Genomic DNA, 23,456 nt, shown 5'->3' on the forward strand with positions numbered 1-23,456 from the left:
ATATAGTTCTTGAAATAAGGAAAACAAACTTGGTAAGCACCATATTTAACCCGTTTTTCTTGAGGTCACTCCCCAGTTCACAGTTGTTTATAAAAACAAAACCAAAAACAAACAACAACAACAACAAAAAACCACAAATAGAAAGTGGCTATCATATTAAGTTGAAGAGACAGAAGGTGAATCTAGGGGCTGCTAGAGTAGCTAGAAATCAATGGGAAACAGTCTGGAAGGACAACAATAGAGAGGGAGCCGTAACATCTCTGTACCAGTTCCTCTCAAATCCATGGCTCCCCCTATCTGTGCATTTGCAATGTGAGACTCTAAGGAAATCAGCAAAAAGCAGCTGCTGGAAGGCTGAGATTTCAGCAGCTGCTTGATTCTGGGAGAGAGTTGAAATTCAAGTCTGCCAACTTAGAGAGACTTATGAAAAAGTTAGGCTTTTCTTTGAAAATATGGGAGGGCCATATCTTTCCTAGGGAGTAAACCCAGGATAAAGGGTTACATGATAGGACTAAGAGGGAAAAGCAAAGTAAACCCAGTTTTGTAAAATCTAAAACTAAGCTTCCACAGGATCAAAATGACTCACCAGTAATTTAATTGCTCTGAAGAAAAATTAAAAAATCTAGCACATATATCATCCAGTGTTTAGTATGCAATGAAAATGATCAGACATGAAGAAACAAGAAAATATGCTTAATAGTTAAAAGAGAAAAGTCAATAGAACTAGGCCCAGAGATGAGTCAGATGTTGAAGAACTTAAAGCAGATATTACAAATACATTAAAGAATTTACAGGAAAAGATGGACCTAATGAGTTAATAGAGAAATACCAACAAAAAATGTAAGCTATGAAATAGAATGAAATGGAATTTCTAAGACTGAAAAACACAGAATTTGAAATAAAAAAAAAAGTATTGGTTTCACTTAGTAGGAGATTGGACATTGCATAAGAAGGGATTAGTGAACTTGAAGACATGTCAATAGAAACTATACAAACTGAGGGACAGAGAGAAAAAATATTTTTTTAAAAATGAAAAGAATCTTTATGATTATGAAATAATGTTAGTTGGTCTCATATACGTGCACTTGGACTGTCAGAGAGATACTGGGGCAGAAACATGTATTTGAGGAAATAACCAAAGACTTGATGAAATATTATTGGGGTGCAGTCAAGATGAATACCAAATCTTGAGGGCCAAAGGCAGGGTTCAAATCAGGACCAAGGGACAAAGAGTTTTAAGGAGGGATAAAGATTAAATAATAATAGACGACAGGGAAGGTCCATATTATTTAAAGACCACCCCTATTCTCACTTCTATACTCCTTTTAGAACACATTGCTCCTCCTGCTCAGTTTCCACGGTGACAGTGTGATGAGATAGACCCAGACCTGGGTTCAAACTCTAGGTCTACCTCTCACTAGCAAATCATTTCAATCTGCATGCTGGGATCATCATTTGTTAAATGAAAATAATGGTAAATTTCTCACAAGGCAGGCCTCTATGGAATAGACTATTTTATAGGGTGCTGCTGGCCACATCATAGCTTGGCCCTCAACAGATAGTAGTTTCCTTCTCCTGCTGAACCCATCCCCATGGTGGTTATCTGACATCACTACCCACCCAGTTAGCCAGGTTAAGGAAATTATACTTTATCTTAAGGGCAACAAGAGCCAAAGAAATGATAGAATCGTGGTTGAATTTTAGAAAAGACACTCAAACTTCAGTATGAAGAATGAATGAGAAGAATGTGAAATAAGATTTGAAAAGACTAGATTGGAGGCTGTTGGAGACGCCTGTACATGCCTTCTCCTTATACTGTTCCCAAACAGCTAGCTGTATTATCTCCTTTTCTTTCACAAGAGATTCTGCTTTGACCATTTAAATCACATCCTCAGTCATTATCAGCAAAAATAAAATCTAATTCCTCTTTCCTCGGGGGTAGAGATGCTGCATCTTTAGAGGGTGAGAGATGATGGTGGCCTGGACCATGGTGGTGGCAGTGGACATGCATTCCTTCTGCCAATCTATCTATCGTCTTTCTCTTACTAACAGCCCTCCCAGCTATACTGTTCCTTCTTGATGAAGTGAAATGATCCAGGCTGACCAGCACCCCCCTCTAATATTTTTCTGCTTCTGAAGAAGAATAATATGAGGGTCACATTGTAGTTGCAGATTGTTTGGGAAACCTTTCAGGAAGTTTCCTTCATCTGGGACCTCTTTTCCACATCCATATGTCCTACATTTTCTCTTAGGATGGAGTTGGAACTGAAAGCATTCTGCTGTGTTAATTAACACCCACTGGCAAATGTCATGGTCATTTGTTCATTAAAATTCCATAAATCTCCTACCCACTCTAGAAGGGAAAATAAAATTGCAAGTACCTTAGAGAATTCTGAGCCCATGAACAGACACATCTGGGAAATGGGAAAATGCTGAAGGACGCATCTTAGGAAAACTGAATGCTATTTTTTTTTCTTAAGGTTTTCTTTTCTTTGCCCCAGGCAAACCATTGAACATATTTATCAGATCCCGATAAAAATCTCATAGCTCACTCTCACCTTGCCTGATCTCCAGCCTCATGCTCACATGCTCAGGAGTTTGGTTCTCTTGCATTGAGACGCTGCTGTCTATCAATCACTTACTGTTCTCTAGTCCAGTTAGCAACCACTTTCCTTCCAGCAGCTGAGAGAACTGTGCTGCTTCCAGCAAGTTCATTTTGCAAAGTCTGGGCTCTCTCAGTGCTGGCATGTCAGTGATCATCCTTTACAGGGGAAACCACAGTTCCATCAGCCCATACCTGGGGAGCAGTTGTGGCTCCACTGTCCTGTAAGGGACACAGACACACTGGTGCACATTCTGAGGAGGAGATAGTGAATGGATTCAAAACTACGTCGAATGAGGAGCCAATGAAGGACTTTGTATTCAGCTTGGACAACAGGAGATCCGTGGAGTTACCAGAGCTGTTTCAAATGGTCAACAGGTTGACAGGTTGTCCTGAGGAAGAGCAGCTAAATTTGCTCTTTATGATGTTAAGGGAGAGGGTCAGAGCAAAGGAGGGAACATTCTAGGCTTTCAGCTCAATGTAGGGAACTAATTGTCATTAGATCTTCAGAGGTGGACCTGACTGTTTGAAGAGGTTGAGGGCAATAGAAGCTTTGACGGACAATTTTTTTGCTGTAATGCTGAGGGGTTTTTTAATAGTAGCAGGGCATTTAGGCTAGATTAGAGGTAAGGTTGCTTCAAACCTTGGACTGGTTCTTGAACCCTCTTGGTGAGTAATGACCTAAGACTCCTCCTGAACTATTCCCAGGGTAACTGCTGAAATATAGCCATGTGTGTGAAGAACCTGGAACCACATCAATCACAGTATGAAGATACAGTGGATCTTACTTGGTTTTAAGTTAGTGAAGAGACTATAAAGAACAGTTAATCAAATTAAAGCAGCATTAGGAAATGATGTGGACAGAAGGCAATTAATTGTCATCAAATACTGAAAATATCAATCAGACTGTAATTACTATATGGCTCTTTTTTTAGCAGAAGGTATTTTAAAATTTTGCAGTTTTCAAGTAAGGATAGTGATAAGGACAGTGTCTCATTAAATTATTTAACGTGATGTGGCTTTGCTAATAAGTGAAGCTCACAAAGAAAATACGCTGAGACCTCATTTCCATTTCTGCCACCTGTATCCATCTTCTTCGGGAGGGAGTCATAGCATTGGAGAGCTGAAAAGTATCTGCAAATCCCCATTTTCCTGCCCCATCCTCTGCTGGATAGCTGAACAGCAGTGGTTTTCCCCTGGCCACACACAGTCAAGGTTTGTGAATGTGTGTCTGTGATTGGGGGGGGGAGGGCCTGGCCATCTCTTGTCTCAGGTCCGAGTTGCGTTTCTAGAATTTAACCCAGGACATGCCCCATCTCTGCCCAGGTTCCCCTTCTTATAAAGTGTTCGCACGTGTCAGATTGTGGCTGGAATTTTGGGTTCCAGGGCTCTCATCTGGACCAGATGTGACATCACCGGAGTGACACCATCTGGATGTCATCCCTGTGCCTTTAAAGAGGACAGGGATCTATGGAAAGGAGTGTCTTGGAAATGTGCTGTGAATAGTGTGCTGTGTCTTTGCTATCGACTCTCTATAGGCTTTATTTATATCCAGTAAAATCCCATTACAGAAAATGTAATTCCAGCAGAGTGCTCCATAAAATCATGCTGTTTTCATGAGACCCACGTGGACTGCCTTTTATTTAGCAGGTGCCATTGAATTCTCTGTAATGAATAATGTGGTACAACAGTCATCCTTCAAACCCTGGGTGTGTAATAGGGAGCCTCTTAATTCAGCTTGCTTACAGGTGTCCACAGCTTTCCATAAAGACTAGCTTCTGAGGTTGTTTCTAGGGAGACAGCATGGCATCATGGAAAGAACATCGGCTTTGGATTTCAGGCTTGCCTAGGTCAGAATCCTGGGTCGGCCTTAGTTCTGTGTCTTTGGGCAAGTGATCTAACCTCTCTGAATCTCCATTTTTCTCATCCTTAAAGAGGGGCTAATACTGTCTTCTTTGAGGGTTATTGGGGGATTCCATGCATACAAAGATCCTAGTACAATGTGTGGCTCCTTTTTCTTATCACATAAGGAAAAGGATACCAGGTTATGTACTGTTTGTAGGAAAAATTTTACTTGCTCACTGACCACAGGCAGAAAGTCATTGTTAAAGTTGAGAAGAGGAAAATAGATTTCAATTCTCCTTACTATTCTCTCAGGAGAGACCTCAGATCATTTAGTGATCAAGCTGGGTGTTAGAAATCATTTAGTTCTACTCATTTTTCAGATGACAAATTGAGTGTTAAAACATACTAGTGAGTGACCCGAGGCACACAACTTACAGTGTCCCAGGCTGGTGACATTGGGCAAGAAGGAGAGAGTGAGAAGGCAGAAATGTGAAGAGACGTTAAGTTTTTTTTTTTTTAAAGTTTTTTTTTTAAAAAAAACATTTCCTAACAGAAATAGCTGTTAGAGAAAGAATGTCTGAATTGAGTGGTAACCAGTAAGTTACATGCGTAGGAAATGGAGAAGGTGGCTCAGAGAAATTCTGTAGGCAGAATCTAGATAGGCTCCTTCTGAGACCACAATGCAGTCTTTTTCATTTGAGGCCTGAGGGGATGGCCCTCAGGTTCCACCACAGGATGATGTGGCATCTCAGAGACCAGGCGTGACCCGAGAAGCAGCTTTGGCCTTGGGTAGACTGAGAGGGAGTTTTGAGAGGGTGCACATTTATGTTGGGAGGGAGAAGGTGGAGTAAGCAGCGAAAAGGAGAGAAGAGGCTGGAGACAAACACTTACTGAGTACCTACTATATGCTTGACACATTATATATGTTATCCATGCAATTCTTTCAGTGACTCTGTGGTTAGGATTATTTCTATTCCTAGTTTATAGATGAGGAAACTAAGGCTTAGAGGGTATTAGGAGCTTCCCTGAGACCACAAAGTTTTCAGCAACATAGGCCTGGCTGAAATACACAAACCCATGTCTACAACAACCCAGGAATTTGTAGAGGAAAGAGGTAAGTGAAGTGTTCCTTTCTGTGTTCAGCACTGCATTTTTTCCCCTCCATATAATCACTGACTTTTCTCTTTAGAAGCCTCAAAGGAAGAGCTGAACTCTCCATAAACTAGCTGTATGGTTTTTAGGAATACTTCCATTATAAAGCCCGTCATCATTATAAAAGATAGCCCATTAAATTTTCGGAGAATTCCAGTTCAATTCAACAGATTCCCCCCCACCACCCCACCTTAGGGGCCTAATGCATGCAAGGTGCCACACCAATGACACAGGGAAAACTAGCTATGTCCAGAGAGGCGGGCTCCATGTTCTTATTTCATGGTGTAGAGAGGAGGTCACAGCACAGACGCCAACAGTCATCCCAAGGGATAGACATATAAAGGCCTGAGTTAAGAGGGTTTGGATGTGCTTTGGGGTTCCAAGAAGAGAAACTGTGTATGTGAATGGCATTCTGGAAAGACCTAAGGGGGTGGTGACTAGTATGTTTTAATACTCAATTTGTCATCTGAAAAATGAGTAGAACTAAATTATTTCTAACACCCAGCTTGATCACTAAATGATCTGAAATTACTCTGGGTGGATAGGCAGGATTTCCAAAGGCAGAAGTGGGGGTGGAGAATGCAGGGCATGGCCAGATAAGATGGCAGTCAGTGAGGGTGGTGACGGGATTGAGTGTTCAGTTTGGCTGAGGTGGAGAATGGGTATCAGGACTGGAACAACTACCTTCATTTTGTTGGTTAGAAAAGTGACAATTTGGAAATATATTAAAAATATATACAAAAGAGAACAACCGGAGGCAACTACCATTCCAACATTTTATTGCATTTCTTTCCAGACTGTCAATCAATCTATACATTTTTAAAAAACTTCTTTTTGATTATGACAGTTAGAATACATACTTCTTGTAGAAATTTGGAAAATACTGAAGAAAATAAAAATCACTGGTAATCTCACTCAGAGATAATAACTACTATTAACATTTTGGGTTTATTCCCCTTGAGTCTGTTTTTCAAAGTGTATACATTAAACCAAATATGAACACATTCTTCATATAGTTTAATATCCTGCTTTTTCCCCTTACTGTAATATTTTGAGTATTTTTTTTGCAGTTAAATAATCTTAGAAAACTGGATGTATAATACTTTATTACAAATTATGTACAAGTAAACCATCATTTATTAAATGCTTTCTCTAATATTGAATATTTAGGTTGTTTCAAAATTTTTATTATAAATAATGCTGTTAAAAACATTCCTGAAAAATCAGTATTTGTCAAGTAAAAAAACCCCGTTTCTTAGCAGTGGCATCCTCAGACAAAAAAATGTTACTACTTTTAAGATTCTTGCATGTTACCTCTTCATGGTTTTAAAGAAGACGAATGACATGTTTGAAAGTGTATGTGGTAAAGATCAGCCTGAAAGCCAGGTGAAAGATGAGGAAGCAAGCTGAGGTGGGATGACAGTTGAAGAGGCGGTTAACTAACGGGTACGTTACTGGACTAGGGTAATGGTGCTGGGAAGGGAGCGAGAATATGAGGGACTGGACGCCAGGGAACTGATGAGGCTGAGACAAGTGAGAGGTGACTCCCAGCTTTCCTGTTAAGGGTCTAGGAAAACAAATAGAGACTTCAGAAGACGCTGGCTTGGCTGGTCCATTTGTCATTAGGTATATTGAATTCAAGGTGTCAGGGAGCCTTCCAGGTGGAGATATCCAGCAGGGAGTTGGAAATGCCTGTGTTTCTAAAGCTTTCTGTAGGTGGATGGTCAGGGGTTAGGCCTCTAGATTAAGAGCCATTTTCAAATAGGTGACATGTGGTTTGAACTACAGAGGGTGCCAAAAAAATGTATACACATTTTAAGAAAGGAAAACTGTATTAAAATTGTAATAATCAATATATACTGATAGCAAAAGATGAATACAAGTCACGTTTGACTTCTGCAGTTACAAGAGGTGCTCAAAGTAGTTACCATCAGCGTCCAGACACTTCTGGTTACGGCGAACTACTGCTTGAGCAATGTCGACCGAAGTGTCCACTTGTATACAAGTTTTTTGGCACCCCAGATACAAAACAAGGCTGCTTTAAAAGTGTAAAAGGGAAGATGTAAATATGTACCTTACAGCAAGCTAAATAGGCAAAGTGATTTTGTGACCTTGAACTGCCGAAACTGTAAGGAGTTGGGGGAGAAGTATGCAGTCTCAGAGGTGGGATGGGTGTGTCCCTCTTGCTATCCTGTCTAACTTTTGGGGGGCAGCCTTGGAAATGACTGTGAACACAGCCGTGTTCTGTGTGAAGTTTAGACGTGGGAATAGAGCTGGAAGAGGGAACATTTGGATAAAATGTTAAAGGAACATGTGGTGACTGCACATGTTCTTTTGAAAGCTGGGCCTCCCTGTTGGTTTCCACTCTGACAGGACAGACTGCTCTTCCTACCCCATCTGTTGTCTGAGGGTTTTTGATCCAGTGACACCCCTAGTAGGCAGAGTTGGAGAATGCAGTTCACAGGGAGTGGCGTGTGCTAGTGAGCCGAGCCGGGAATGCAGTAGTGAGCAGAACTTGCCCCGGCCAGGTTGTGCAGGGTACTGAGGCAGGTAAGTAAGACTTTCTTTCAAGAGTGGCAAAGTTGTAATCAGTCTCTCACTTATTTTTAGAAAAATAGCATTTCAACAATTATAGATCTTTACTAATCAGGTCAGAAATTACAGCGTGAATGCAAAAAGCTTTATGGAATTTTGAAGTTTTCCTGAAGTTCTTTCTGAAGATTTCAGCTGAGTATCATAAATCGTATTAAGGGAAAATAAAGTAATTCTCACAAATAGAAAAAAGAAATCCCATAAGCCACAGATAATATTCAGGTTAAAAAGTTTGACTAGAAATGTAGGAATTTAAAAGTACTTGTAAAAAAAATAAAAAAATAACAGGACTTTTGGAAGATTGTTATCAAGATATTTTTAATAATTGTGCCAAAAAATGTAAATCTGATGCAATGACGCAGTCGCTATTTAGATATGTTCTTTAAATCTCTTAGGTGCTTAAATTATGATGTAAGTTTGAATCTTCTTTCCCTCCAATTCAAAACTTTATTTCTGTTGAAGGTAGGTGTCTTTCAGAAGTTGTGGAATGATGGTGGTGACAAGTAAATTCAATGAATTATGACTTCCAAAGGCCAGTCTGCAGACCACTGGGATCAGTATCACTTTGGGATAACATATTCTTTGAAAAGCCATTTGGTTCTATTCTGTAAAAGACACCTCCTATGCTCTACGACCCCTACAACACCTCCTGTGTTGTAATAGGTCACAAAAAAAGTCTCAACAAATTTCTAAAGACCATAAAGACCACATTCCCTAAGTATGATGCAATAAAACTGCATCAAAATGAGAAGACAGTAAAAAAACAGGCCATATGTTTGAAAACTAAAATAAATACCCTTAAATAATTTATGGGTTAAAAAGGAAATAACATGGCAACTATAAAACACTTGGAAATGAATGACAAGAAAAGTACATATTTAAATATGTGGGATCTATCTAAAACAAAACTTAGAGGTAAATGTATAATCTTAAATACATTTATCAGAAAACAAGAACTCTTGAGAATGAATAAGCTAAGTATTCGTATCATGAAGGTATGAAAGGAACAGACTAAAAGCAAACTGCACAACAAGATAATAGTAAAGAAAGAGCAGAAATAAAAACCAAAGAAGAGGATCGATGAAAGCCAAGGTTAGTTCTGCGATGAAAACCTCTAAAACAGAAATAGAAATAGGAAAATTTGAATAAATGAAAAGCAATTAAAATCACCCCTAATTTCTCCCTTTTTCTCTCCAAAGACACAATGTGGTTTAGAAACTTTTATTGTAGCTTCAAGGAATGAATAATCCTTTTCAAATGCAATGTTACATAAGAGGGGGGAAAAGTTAATCAATTTATTTTATGAGGCCAATATAACCTTGGTACTTATTCTGGACAAGATAGTTCAAGGACATAAAATTATGACAAATCTTCCATATGAACATAAGTGAAAAAATTTGAAATAAACTATTAACAAAAGTAGTTATTCAATATTAAAATGCTTTATGGGTAGGTAATGTTTACTGAAGGATAGTTCAGAAAACTCTATAAATGTTGTATACTACTTTAAGAGGTCAAACGAGGGAAACCATAAGATCATCTTAAAAGAATGCAAGCATTGTTAAAACTCAAAACTCATGCATGATAAAAATATCTTTATAAACTGAAAATGGGAGGAAACTTTCATAGCTTGAAAAAGGGTATCTACCAAAAATGCGGCAAACCTCATTAGAGTTGGAGCATTCTCACTGTTAGGAGACAAGCTTTCCCACCGTCATCCTTATTATTTAGCATTACGCAAGAGGTCCTGGCCAGTGCAATAACGTGAGACAAAGAAAGGAGAATAATAATCGGATAGAGAGACATAAAACTGCCATTTGTACAAAATACGTTCCTCTATAGGAAACCAAAGAGAATATGGGGACAAACCATTAGAACGAAAAAGAGAATTCTCTAAGTTTTCTGACTATACGGAAAGCATACTAAAATCAATGGTGTTTTATATCCCAGCTATAAGCAATAAAAAAGTGTTTTAGAAAAAAATGTTTAGAGAAGCAACACAAGTCATAGGATACATAGAACTGTATGTAATAAAAATGTATAAGACTTTTACGAAGAAAATGATAACGTGATACTGAAGGACAGACATCCAAGGAGACATGAATAAGTAAGTGTACAGCTGTATTACGTTCATTGATGGAAAGACTCAATGTTATTAATATGATAAAATATTTTCAAATCTATAAATTCAGTGTAACTATAATAAAAATCTGAATGGGATATCTTATGGAACTTGACAAGCTAATACTACACTAAATTTGGAATAGTAAGGAGCCACAAATAGCAAATTTTAAAGAAGTATCAGATAAGAAGATTTGCTCGACTAGGTACTCTGACTCGTTAAAATTAGCGTGATGACAACCTCTGACTTTCCTTACAAACCTGATCCACCCCCTCTGTCCTGCACTCAAGCCAATAATCTTAAGAATCATCCTTAACTCTATCTTTCTCAAACCCTGCTTCCAATCTATCAGGAACCCCTTTTGGCTCTATCTTCAAAACAGATCCAAAATCTGATCATGCCTTGTGACTTGCTTTGCTACCACCTGGTCTAACCATTGCTTGCTTCTGTGTTGGTCCACTCCAGTCTCTTCTCAGCAGAGGAAAGCTGGAGGTATCATTGTGAAACATAAGTTACGTCATCCCTCTCCTGCTCAAAACTCAACAATGGCTATCCATTTCACTCAGAGTGAAAAATCCCAAGTCCTTATAGAAGCCCACAAGGCCTACATGGTCTGGATTCTTGATTATGTCCCACTACTTTCCATACTCTCTCCACCCAGGCCACTGGCTTCTTTCCCACCCCTTAAACACAGCAGGCATGTTCTTGATGCCTTTGTAGCGACTGTTTCCTCTGCCTGGAACACCCGTACCCCCGATATCTGAATGGGTGACTGCCTCTCTGTGTTCAAGTCTTCGTTTGAAGTCACCATCACTTTGAGGCCCGCTTTGAACACCTTATTTAACATTGCACCCTCCCCAGTACTCCTGACCCCTCTGACTCTGCTGTACGTGGAAAAAAAAAGAAAAAGCTCTTTATGGCATTTAACTTGCTATATCATGTACTTCTTTATTATTTTTAGTGCTTATGATCCGCCTTTCACCACTAGCGTGTAAGCACTATAAGAAGGTAGGATCTTTGTTTTGTTCACCCGTGTATTCCAAGTGCCTAGAGCTCTTCTCAGCCCATAGTAGGCAATTAATAATTAAATATTTGTTGAATAAATAAATGAAGAACAGTATATTATTGGTGCAGGACTAGACAAATGAATGGAACATACTAGGTAGCCCAGAAATAGGACCACTCATAAAAACATAATAGAGATAACATTAGAGATAAGTGGGGAAAGAATGGATTAATAACTACTAATTTATTTTGATACTGAGTTATCTATATAGAAAAAAATTAAATTGAATCTGTACCTCATATCCTTCACAAAAAATTATTTCCAGATGAATTAGCAAGGTAAAATGAATATCAAAACTTTAAAACTTCTGAAAATATAGGATATTATCTGTATAACTTTAATGTATGGAAAGAGTTCTTATGCATGATACACAAAAAAAGTTTTTCTGGGTATCTACCCAAAAAATCTGAAAACATTAATCCATAAAGATATATGTACTGCTGTGTTCATTGCAGCATTATTTACAATGGCCAAGATATGGAAACAACCGAAGTGTCATTTGATGGATGAATGGATAAAGAAGACGTGATATATATGTACAATGGAATACTACTCGCCATATGAAAAGATGAAATACTGCCATTTGTGACAACATGGGTGGATCTTGAGATTATCATGTTAAGTGAAATAAGTCAGAAAAAGTCGAGAACCATATGACTTCACTCATGTGGCATATAAAACTGAAAGCAACAAATGAACGAGACAAACAAAAACCCATAGATACAGACAACAGTTTAGTGGTTACCAGAGAGTAAAGGGGGGGAGTGGTAGAAGATGGAAAGGAGGTCAAATATTTGGAGATGGAAGGAGAATTGACTTTGGGTGGTGAACACACAATGCAATATATATTATGTATTATGTAACATATAATGTATTATATAATGTGTTATAGAATTATGTGTTACAGAATTATACACTTGAAAGCTATGTAATTTTACTAATCAATGTCACCCCAAAAGTTTAATAAAACTTAAAAAGAAGAGCTAGGAAATCCTGACTTTCTCATAATTGGTGAAAAATTTGATAGTTAAATGTAAAAAATTTGAAAAGATAATTGGTACTTTCTAAGAAGGAAATAAAACTTTTGAAAGTCAAAAAAAGGGAAATGTAGAGAAATTTAACCACAATTAAAATTTAAAACATCTGCATGACAATAGGCATCATAAGTGAAGGTAAAAGGCAAATCAGATACAAAATGATATGTGCAAACATAAAATTGACAAAAAATTAGTATTCAGAATATATAAAAATTCCAACAAATCAGCAAGAAAAATATAACCTAATAGAAAAACGAGCAAAAGCAATTTACAAAAGTGCAAACATGAACGGCCAATATACAATATGAAAAGATGCTCAACTTTACTGATAATTAGTCAAGTAATGTTAAAATCACAGTAAGTTACAATTTTTAAACCCATATGATTGGCAAATAATTGTGTAACTTCTAACACCAAATGTTTGCAAGGCCCAATGGAGATCTCCTACATTTCTTGTGGGTCAGTTCTGCCTGTAAGCTCTTTCTGCCTGTTTGTCCCTGGACACAGGGACCCCAGAATGCCTAGGCAACAGTGGCAGCATATAATTCAGTGAACTCTTGCTCTGTTCTCTGATGAACGTGTACCTTTCTGGGGACCAGGACCTCTAACTGCAGAGCAAAGAGTTGTGGGACAGGAAGTACAAAGTCCACTAATAGGTCACTGGGATGATGATAAGTACAGCCAATTCTGTTTCCACTCCTTGTTTTCCTACTACATGTATTCTTGTTCTGGGGAACATGGTGCCCCAGTACCTTTGGGGTCTTTGATTCAGGGCATATTCAGTGTTCTCAAAGGTATCACCCCAACCTCCCAGAGTATTCTCTCTGAACTGCTGCTACAACTGTACCTCTGGGCTGTTGCAGTGCTTTATCAGAATGGCAGCTTCTGGGTAGGGTGAGATATAATAAGATAGGTGGAAACGGTAGCCATGGGTCCACTGCTGCATCTTCTGTGCTCTAAACTGGGTTCCCTGGTTTGACGTAATATTCAATGGCTGAAATTCTGAAGGTGGGAAAGTGAAACCCATACTTGGACTATGTGTGTGTTACTTTGAGAACAAACCACTGGCCCTTTCAGCACGGAAGAAGCCCAGCATCTCCCCCCTTGTCACTTAGTGGCTGGTTGATCCCTTTGAGAAATGATGCTACATAAGGCACTTATGTAGAGGAGATCTGTTGTTAGAAGGTTGGACATTTGGTGGTGGCGATAGTGGATAAGACTTGGTAAGTAGGAGTCCATTATTGTGCCCATGTGTGGCAGTGAAATAGGCTGACTGATGTCCACCAGCCAAGTCATTTTGTTCGCTTTGTTGTTTGGTGCCTTTTTCTTGGTGGAGGCCCTGTGGGCTGGCATCAACATGTGACGCAAATATCTTTATGTTGCACACTCACTCCTGTATGTCTGTCCATGTGCTTCTACCTCAGATTTCCTTGTTCCTGATCTTTCAGTCATTTTTGTTTCTGGATTCTCACTAGCCAGCTAAGCCGTTGGCGACTGCCTATGAATTCACATATGTTCTACACTTGGGCTACTTTTCCTTCCACATGAAGTGGGTGACTGGTACACTGCTTGAAGGTCACCAGTTGGGAGGATTTTCCTTTTCCATTATCTTTTATGGCCATTCCTGAGTGGGACCACAGTGAGGCTGCTATGCATTTTTGGCTTGCATCCTAACGTATAAATCAAACAATCATAAAACAAAAATCCAGCCTTTTTCTTGTCCTTTAGCTGAGTGTGCAGCATCCTCATACGGCCACAGGTGTGAACTGAGGGAGTGGTTGGTGCAACCCTGATGGATGCTGTGAGAGGCTGGCTACTAGTTATCCTGCGTGCTCACGCCCTCGGGCTCTCTTCACGTATGATTCCTGATGGACAACGGCTATTTTATGATGGATTCTTGCTGCATTCTTATTACCTTAGGATTTGGTGGGTCTGACAGGCTTGGATTTTGATGAGCAATTCCAGCCACCTGGTCTCTTGGTGTCCCATGGCTGGGCACTCTGCAATAAGCGTCACAAGTACCCAGATCATAATCTTGAAATGCCTTTTCTCATTTAAGAAACTAAGCTTCTTGTGATGGATGTGTTAATTAACCTTATTGTAATAATTTCACATATATACATGTGTGTGTCAAATGGTCACGTTGTCTACTTTAAACTTATGCAATGCCGTATGTCAGTTATATCTCAGTAAAGCTGGAAATATTTTTTTAAGTTAAAAAAAAGAACTTAGTACCACATAGTTTTGCCAAAGGATGAAATCTGAGTCTGATCAAGCCTCTGACTCCAGCTGCAAATTTGCAGGAAATACTAAGGCTAGATGAACAAGTTGAATTGGCCATGAGAATGCAAATGACAAAATCCACACTGGGAAACTGCAGATTAAGTGATGCATGTTTTCTTCAATGGATATTAAAAGGAAAAGAATGGAGAAGGAACTTGTCGATTAAAAGAACTTAAAGACATCAAAATTTTAAAAATTAGCAAGGCCAAGCTATAGTATTAGGGTGGACAAATTGAGTGATAAAAATATAAAGACACATAAGGAAATGACTGTTACAAAATCAGATAGTGGTTACTTTTGAGGGGAGGAAAAGTGTTGGGATTGAGGTGTGAAGCAAAGAAGGATTTCTGGGGTGGATTGCATAGTTTTATATCTTGACTAGGGTGGTGGTTACAAGGACATTAACCTAATAATCATTGATGTGTGCATTTCTTTTGTGTGGTTTTTCTGTATTTGTGTTTTACTTTATAATAAAGTGTTAAAAAATATTTTAAAGAAAATAGTACATACTGTATCTGATGATATTTATGTTCACTAGGCAATTGTAAATTCTGAGAACTCTGCCATAAATAATTATGTTTTCTTTGTTTAAACACACACACACACACACACACACACACACACACACTCTCTCTCTCTCTCTCTCTCTCTCTCTCTCTCTCTCTCTCAACCAAATAATAGAATGCTTAAGCTATACTGGAAGGCACTAGATAAAACATTTGATTGCTTCAAGGAGGAGTTTTATTCTTACAACAACCCCTTTTCTAAGTTAAATTCCTCTCCAGGAATTTTGACATTGATTATACACCAGGTCCTGGAGGTTATTATTTCTGCCACACTTGGGCCACCCTGGGGACATTGGAGGTCTTACTTCCTCTAGCAGGGGTCTTTTCTTGATTCCTGTTAAACACCAAAGGGGGATTAAATATCTCTCTACTTGCAGCATGTGTTTTGTTTGGTTTGCCAAGACCGTTTCAATTTTATAAACCTACACCATGAGGATATAGTGAAAATACAGAGGGTATAGTCTGGGGCCGTCTGTGTGGAACTGTAGACAATGGTCAGGATAGGCTGGCTGCCAAAAGAGCCCATCATGTACCCTGTGCATAGAATACTGAAGGCTTGCAGTTCTCCTGATACCATCGCTGGTAGTCATTGTATGCCATAGAAATTTTATTCGACGAACCCCACCGTCCTCTGAACTTCTGGGACTAGAGTGCCTTCAGCTTGGCGCATTGCACAACTCCTGGGTGCATTTGTGACCTTTTATGTGCACTAATGCTGCCCAGTTCACTTTTTGCCTATCCTTCTCCAGAGGTTTCCTGTTATTATTCCTGTGATGGTTGATTTTATGTGTCATCTTGAGCTGGCTAAGGGGTGCTCAGATAGCTGGTAAAACATCATTTTCGGATGGGTCTTTGAGGATGTTTCTGGAAGAGATGAGCATTTAAATTGTTAGACTGCGTAAAGAAGACCTCCCTCACCAACATGGGTGGGCATCGTTCAATCCATTGAGGGCCTGGATAGAATAAAATGGCAGCAGGAGCGTAAATTCATTGTCTCTCTTTGAGCTGGGACTTCCATCTTGTCCTGCCCTTGAACATTGGTGCTCCTGGTTATCAGGCCTTTGGGTGTGGACTGGAATTATAGTACCAGCTTCCTAGATCTCCAGCTGGCAGTTTGTAGATCATGGGACTTCTTAACCTCCATAACTGTGGAAGCCAATTCCTCATAATACACCTCTCTCTGTATATGTCGCTATATGTCCTATTGGTTCTGTTTCTCTGGAGAATCCTGACTAATGTAATTCCCTCATCCCAGGAATGCAATGAAGTAAAATTAATAGTGAATCCTTGTTCCAGAGACTTGAGGATACTCAGTTTTTATAAGTACTCGGTAAATAGTTACATTCACAGGCAGCTAACAATTCCCTTGCAAACAGGAAAAAATGGTACCTCGCAGTGTGTAACTCAAATAATGCATATGCTTATGTTTATCTTTGAATTCTTTGCTTCCTTTAAACAATGTATACATTTTTAATTTGTAAAGTAATATGAATCTATTACAGAAAAGCTTGAAAAATGAACAAATATTTCTATATTCTCACCATGGTATTACAATCATGGTTATAACTGTATTTCCTTCTTGTCTACTTTGGTCTGAATATTTTTTCATAGTTGTAATAAAAACATGCACATAATTATTTTCTCTTTGTAAATTTAGCTTTAAGTAATAATGATATACTCATATACATATTTCCATCTTGCATTATTATCACAACAGTGATTTTTTAACTGCATCAAATTTCATCATTTGGCTCTATTATATTTTTTTAACTGTTAACCTATTTTTGGTTGGTATATTTCCCCTCACATATGAGAAAATATATTTTTGTATGATATGTATCATTATGCACATTGGGTCTTGGTTATTGCTGCTCTGAATTTTTAAGGTAGAATATTAATAAGCGTCCAGAATTTCAATAAACTTCTAATTTTTCTTTCAGCTGTGGCATCAAATCTAGCAAATATAGTGATTGTTGAAGTAGGAGGCATACATTAATTTGCCAACTGTTGTTCTACCCAATGTCTTAATTATATATGACTTACTAATGCCATATAAAACTTGAGTGAGACACTAAACTTGTTTACATCTAGAAATTGGCCACAAGTAGTACTTGTGGTCAGTTCAGAAATTCATGGTAGAAAATGAGGCGTTCTTTATTTTGAGCTCAGGGAAATGTAAGTCACCAATTTTGATGTGTGTACGTACATGCATTCTTGGGAGATGCGTCTTAATTTTTATGATAGGAATCCAGTAACTACTGGTACAAGCACCATGTTTGCTAATTGAATGGAATGCTATTTTTGTGAGTTTCTTTGTTTGTTGTTCCCTCTTTCCCTGCCTTTGTCTTTCTCTCTCTTTCCTCATTCATTATATTCAGTAATAGAACTCAGAAAATGTTCTTTTTGGGGAACAGCGATTTATCACATGAAAGTTTAGAATGATTGAATTAAAAAAAATAGGACACTTATGTGAAATTGTTAATCGAATACTGTGTCAATCTGTGTTGATTTGGGAAGTTTTCCCAGTTAAATCAGTAATTTAGTGTTACCTTTCTATAGTGTTACCGCTCTTATTTTTTTTCTACTATTAATGCAAGTTGTTACGTTTGATGAGTCCATAATGAATTGAGTGTGGTCATCATCAAATACAGTTATCCTTTTACTATGTTATTTGGAAAAGTGTAGCTTTACTAACTCCATTAAAGTGGGAGGCTTTCCAACAAAGGAACAAGATAAGCAAATAAAGAAACACAAACTCATAGACACAGACAGCAGTTCAGTGGTTACCAGAGGGGACGGGGGAGGAGGGACAATAGATGAGGGTAAAGGGGGTCAAATGTATGGTGATGGAAGAACTGACTCTAGGTGGTGAACACACAATGTGATACATAGATGATGTATTACAGAATTGTACAGTTGAAACCTATGAAATTTTACTATCCATTGTTACCCTAGTAAATTTTAATTAAAATGAATAAATAAATAAAATGGGAGGCTTTCTGTTTTGTAAAGCAGACATTATATGCAAATAATCTTAAATAAAATTATTTTTAAATGTTAGAAATTCTTCTTTAAAAGATAAAAGCTTAGTCATGTTTGATTACTAAATGACAGGAACAACATCTCTTTTCTAGTGTAACAGAGCTTCTAATATGCAAAAGGACTAATCAGTATCTTATGTTTCTCTTAGGAATGGGCTGTTTTTGGGGAGCTGAGAGGAAATTCTGGACCCTGAAAGGAGTATATTCAACTCAAGTTGGTTATGCAGGAGGCTACACTTCTAATCCTACTTACGAAGAAGTCTGCTCAGGTAGGAGGAATTTGTTTTATCATATTACAAGGAGGAGCAAGGAGGGGTGGCCGGTTAGCTCAGTGGGTTAGAACCTGGCTCTAATAACACCAAGGGTGCCAGTTTGATCCCCGCATGGGCCACTGTGAGCTGCACCCTCCTTGAAACAAACAAACAAACAAACAAACAAACAGACACTGATTTAATATTGAAAAAACAAAACAAAAACAAGGAAGCGCTTGCCTCTGCTGGTAGGTGAAGAGGATCTTTAAAATGGACATACTAATTTTTTTGTGTTTTCTCTGTCTTCTCTTTCCCATTTCTGTAAATAGACTTCTTGGCCTCTTTATATGTTTAGAAGATAACAAACATCCTATGGAACGTATCATTTAGCTTTTGCTGCAGAATAATCACCCCAAAACTTAATCACTAAAACAATCATTTATTAGCTTATGATTCTGTGAGTGAGCAATTTAGGCTGTGCTCAGCTTGGCGGTTCTTCTGCTGGTGTCATCTAGACTCACTCAAGTGACTTCAGTCAACTAGTGGGTTGCCTATGGACTAGTTGTTTCTGGATGGCTTCACTCATATGTCTGGCAACTGGTAGCTATTGTTCAATGTTTGCTGTTGGCTGTGACAATGGGAATGATGTACCGTGTACCTTCAGCAGGCTGGCCTGGGCACCTGGCTGGGTGCAGAGATCCCCAGAGCAGCAAGAGAGGACAAGCCCTGTTCTGCAACACTTTTCAAGTCTTTTTGCTGTTACATTTACTGTTGTCCCATGGCCAAAACAAGTCACGTGGTCTAGCCCAGAGTCAATACAGGAGGGACTTCCCAGAGGCATGTGTACAGGGAGGTATGAAGAAATTGGGGCCATTACTGCGAAAGCCTAGCACATGGGACAAGCATGTCATATACCAGACATGTTTTCCTGAGGTTAAAAATATTAAAAGCCAGGCTATAATGAAGGGATTGGCAAACTATGGCCAATCCTGCCTGCTGCCTGTTTATATAAGTAAAATTTTATTGAAACATGGTCACACTCATTTATTTATATATTATCTATGAATGCTTTCATACCACAATGGCAGATGCAAGAGTCTGTATGCCCTAACCATCTAAAATATTTATGATCTGGCCTTTTATAGAAAAAAAAATTGGTGGCTAGGATAGGCAGATGCCCCCATGGCAATTTCTAGCTCAAAAACCAGATCCCATCTCTGGATTTTTTTGTTTCTGGTCTTCAAGGATTTCCTTTACTTCTCTGCCAGCTCAGGTAGCATTTAAAATACATTTTTTTCTTAAATTTTTAAAAAATTTTTAAAATAAAAATTGTATATATTTAAGATATACAACATGATATGTCAAGCTAATTAATATATCCATCTCATCACATACTGTTTTTTTGTGGTGAGAGCACCTGCCATCTACCCTCTTAGCAAATTTCAAATATATAATACGGTATTATTAACTGTCGTCAGCATGGTGTGCATTAGATCTCCAGAACTAATTTATCTTACATAACTGAAAGTTTGTATCCTTTGACCAACATGTCCCTAATTCCCCCTACTCTTCCCCCTGGTAACCACCATTCTACTTTTCTGTTTCTGAGCTGGACTTTTTTAGATTCCACTTATGAGTATCTCATATGCAAAATTTTTTTTTCTGTGTCTGCCTTATTTCACTTAGCATTGATGATCTCCAGGTTCATCCACGTTGTTGCAAGTGGAGGATTTCCTTAATTTTTAAAGACTGAATAATACTCCATTGTATATATACCACAATTTCTTTATTCATCTGTTGATGGACACTTAGGTTGTTTCCATTCCTTGGCTATTAGCTATTGTGAATAATGCTGCAGTGAATATGGGAATGCAGATGTCACTTCGAGGTACTGATTTCATTTCGTTTGGAGAGAGACCCAGAAGAGGGATTGGTGGGTCATATGATAATTCTATTTTTAATATTTTGAGGAATGTCCACACTATAAAACACATTTTTAAAGAATATTTTATTCACTATCATAAGAGTTCTTAATAGGGAGGGTTTATCTAGATATATAGTCCACCATATTGACAGAAAAGGGATTTTAAAAATGCAAAAACAGTTTTACCTTGTAAAATAAGTTTTGACTTAGGTTTACTTGTGAGGGCCGTCTCAGCTGAGGGCACTGTGGAGTGAAGGTGGGGGAGGAGTTGGAATATGGAAGTTTCTTCAGTAATGAGCATGTTGAATGTTTTCTACGATATGAATTCTTATTTTGAAATGAAATTTGAGCTGTACAGCAATGAAAATTTTATAAAAATATACATGTTCTTGTTTTCCTTGCCTCTAGAGAATTGCAGTGTTTTGATTAGTGTTAAGAATGTGGGGAATATTGAACAAATACTTTAATAGTTAATCCATTTTTTCACTTTGCTTCAGTTTCAGAATTAAACAAATGCTTATGCAGAGCTATAAATAGAAAGATTTAGATGAACCCTGGAGATTGCCCAGGTGTATCCTCTTAAGTCTCAGGAATGGAAATAAATAGATGCCTTCCTGTAATTGCAGACATGATTTAATAGCTTAAGAGAAAAGGTTGCTAAGAAAATCTCCAAATATCTACTGCTTATACTATTATTCGCCAGCAAAATCTGTTAATAATCCATTCGAATATTGTGATTGCTTGTTTGCTCAGACTCGTTCCAGGTCCACTCTTCATCCTCACAATGATGACATGATAATGCCCTTTTGTTGAACTCCTACTATGTGGCAGATACTGTAATCAGTTTTTGCATCTTCGATTTTTACCATGTAATCTTCCAAACAGTTCCATGAGGTGTCCCAGTGTCTGTCTTTTATAGAGGGAGTGTTGCAGCTCAGAGGAAAAGTAACTTACCCAAGGTCTATGTAGCAGGAATCCCAACCTTGTTAGCTCTTAGCTCAAAATTTATGCTATTGACCATGGTGTAAGTCACCCAGTTGTCATCATGTCCCAGTGATTCTCCAGTCACCTGTTCACATCTTCTCTTTCTTGTCTATCCCTCATGCCTATACTTTTTAATATATCGGTGTGCTTTTTAATAACTACTGTGAAGAACATTCCAAGCATTGTTTCGTCTTTCTGATGTTTAGAAGGGAAAAAGACGAAACCCTTTTAAGACACAGTTCACGCAAACAGCTGGTGTGTGAGAGGCCTCTAGCAATAGTGAAGTATAGAAACCAGGGCGCTCGGTAAAGAACCGTCTATGATGTGAACACTGTCTGCTAAGTTAGAGGTGGCATGAGGAAGCATGGTTGTCATGGAAACTTGTTCCTGATTGGGAATAGATAGTTATAGAGTCTTACTCAGACACAGAAGGAGAGATGATTTCTTTCCCTAGGCTTTTTTGTTGTTGTTCTGATCATGAAAGGGAAAAACAAAAAGGCAGAGAGAAGCTGTGATAGAAAGGTCCCTCTGGCTTTAGATTCCTGGGAATAGCAGGGAAGGAGAACAAACAAGGTCCCTAGCTAGAGTAATTATGGTAACCAGCTAATTAAAGATTTTTGACAGAGGAGAGAATGGGGGAGACAGAAAGCAAGTTATACTGGCTGGGCCTCCCCACTGAAACCTTGGGAGCTCAAAGCCTTGTTGAACAAGTCAGCCCCAGAGGGGTCTGACTTTTATGGAAGAAAAACCAAGTCTCCATTAGGATACATAATAATCGCTGAGGTTTCATGCGAGAGAAATATCAGTCTATGCTTCAGTATTTGCATTAATTTCAAAATTACTTATTCTTGTATTTGTAATTAACTTTGTAAAACTTTGGTCACAACCCAGGAGTCTTTTGTAAAGGTATGTATGTATGTATGTATGTATGTATGTATGTATTCATTCATTCATTCATTCATTCATTCATTCATTCAAGAAAAGAAGCCTAAGGACCTGAGTTGCTTGGCAAATTTCTCCTTTCATATAGTAATACACTTGAACCTACATTACTGTTTGGTTTCTTGGGGCTGGTGCCTGACGTACAGGGGTAGCACTCAGGAGGGGCTTCTCAAAATCCTTAGGACCTGCTTTGCCACTCCCCACACTCCCACTGCTAACCTATCACATGATGACGAATGTCAGAGCTTCCGCAAGCATTGTCTTGACACACAGGTCAGTTATCAGAAGCATGGAATCAGAACTGTTGGCTGTAGTTTGTCACGCCCCCTTGCTCGTGAGTATGCACAGCTTTGGGATGAATGAGTGAACCAGTGTAAAAGCGGGGTGCATATTAATGTCTCAGTGGTATTCCTGTGTGGCTGTTGATGGCCCTGTTATTCTCAAACCTGAGCTGGTGTTGCAGTTAGGAACATAGAAAAGCTATCCGTCTTCTAATAGACAAGGGAGGAGGTGAGCCCCATGGGGACACAGGGATAGAGCTGACTCTGACATGTAAGCAGAACGTTCATTAAAGGCTCACCAATGGCTCCTTTCCATGCTGGCTGATCTGCCTGATATATGTAGAAGATACAAGGGGACAGTCATCCCTCAAGAATTTGCAATCAAATTGCCCTTTGGGAATGAAAGTATAAAATAAGCCTATAATACAGTCGCTTAGAAGAGAGTTTGGCTTCTAGGTCTGTAGGACCTCAGAGTAAGCTGATGGAATGCCCTGACATATGTAAAAGGAAAAAAAGAGGATCTCGGTAGGGAGGCTGGTCAGCCAGGCCAGCCTGGGAAAGGGGAAGTCCTGCTGGTACCCTATGGGTTACTCTGTAAGGTTTGGCTGCTGGACAGAGTTCCAGAGCCTGACACCATGATGCTTTTAAGTTCTATCACTAACTCCTCTTCTGATTCACACTCTATAGAAACTTCTCATCTTTCCTTTGCCCTCCTGTGGCTGTTATTTGCAGAAGGACAATAAAGAGACCAGGTCAGTCAGCCAGACA

The 23,456-nt window shown here is 38.7% G+C and overlaps 1 protein-coding gene across 3 annotated transcripts in view; it reads left to right on the forward strand.

Moving 5' to 3' along the window:
• The window catches only part of MSRA (methionine sulfoxide reductase A), a 336,169-nt gene that overhangs the window by 144,977 nt on the left and 167,736 nt on the right, over positions 1 to 23,456 (forward strand). For all 3 annotated transcript variants that reach the window (XM_033135137.1, XM_033135139.1, XM_033135140.1), the window contains one exon: positions 18,456 to 18,575. In XM_033135137.1, the coding sequence (XP_032991028.1) occupies positions 18,456 to 18,575 (120 nt within the window). The remainder of the gene's footprint in view (positions 1 to 18,455; positions 18,576 to 23,456) is intronic.

Source organism: Rhinolophus ferrumequinum, chromosome 18 (genome assembly GCF_004115265.2).
Source record: "Rhinolophus ferrumequinum isolate MPI-CBG mRhiFer1 chromosome 18, mRhiFer1_v1.p, whole genome shotgun sequence".
Taxonomy (NCBI): domain Eukaryota; kingdom Metazoa; phylum Chordata; class Mammalia; order Chiroptera; family Rhinolophidae; genus Rhinolophus; species Rhinolophus ferrumequinum.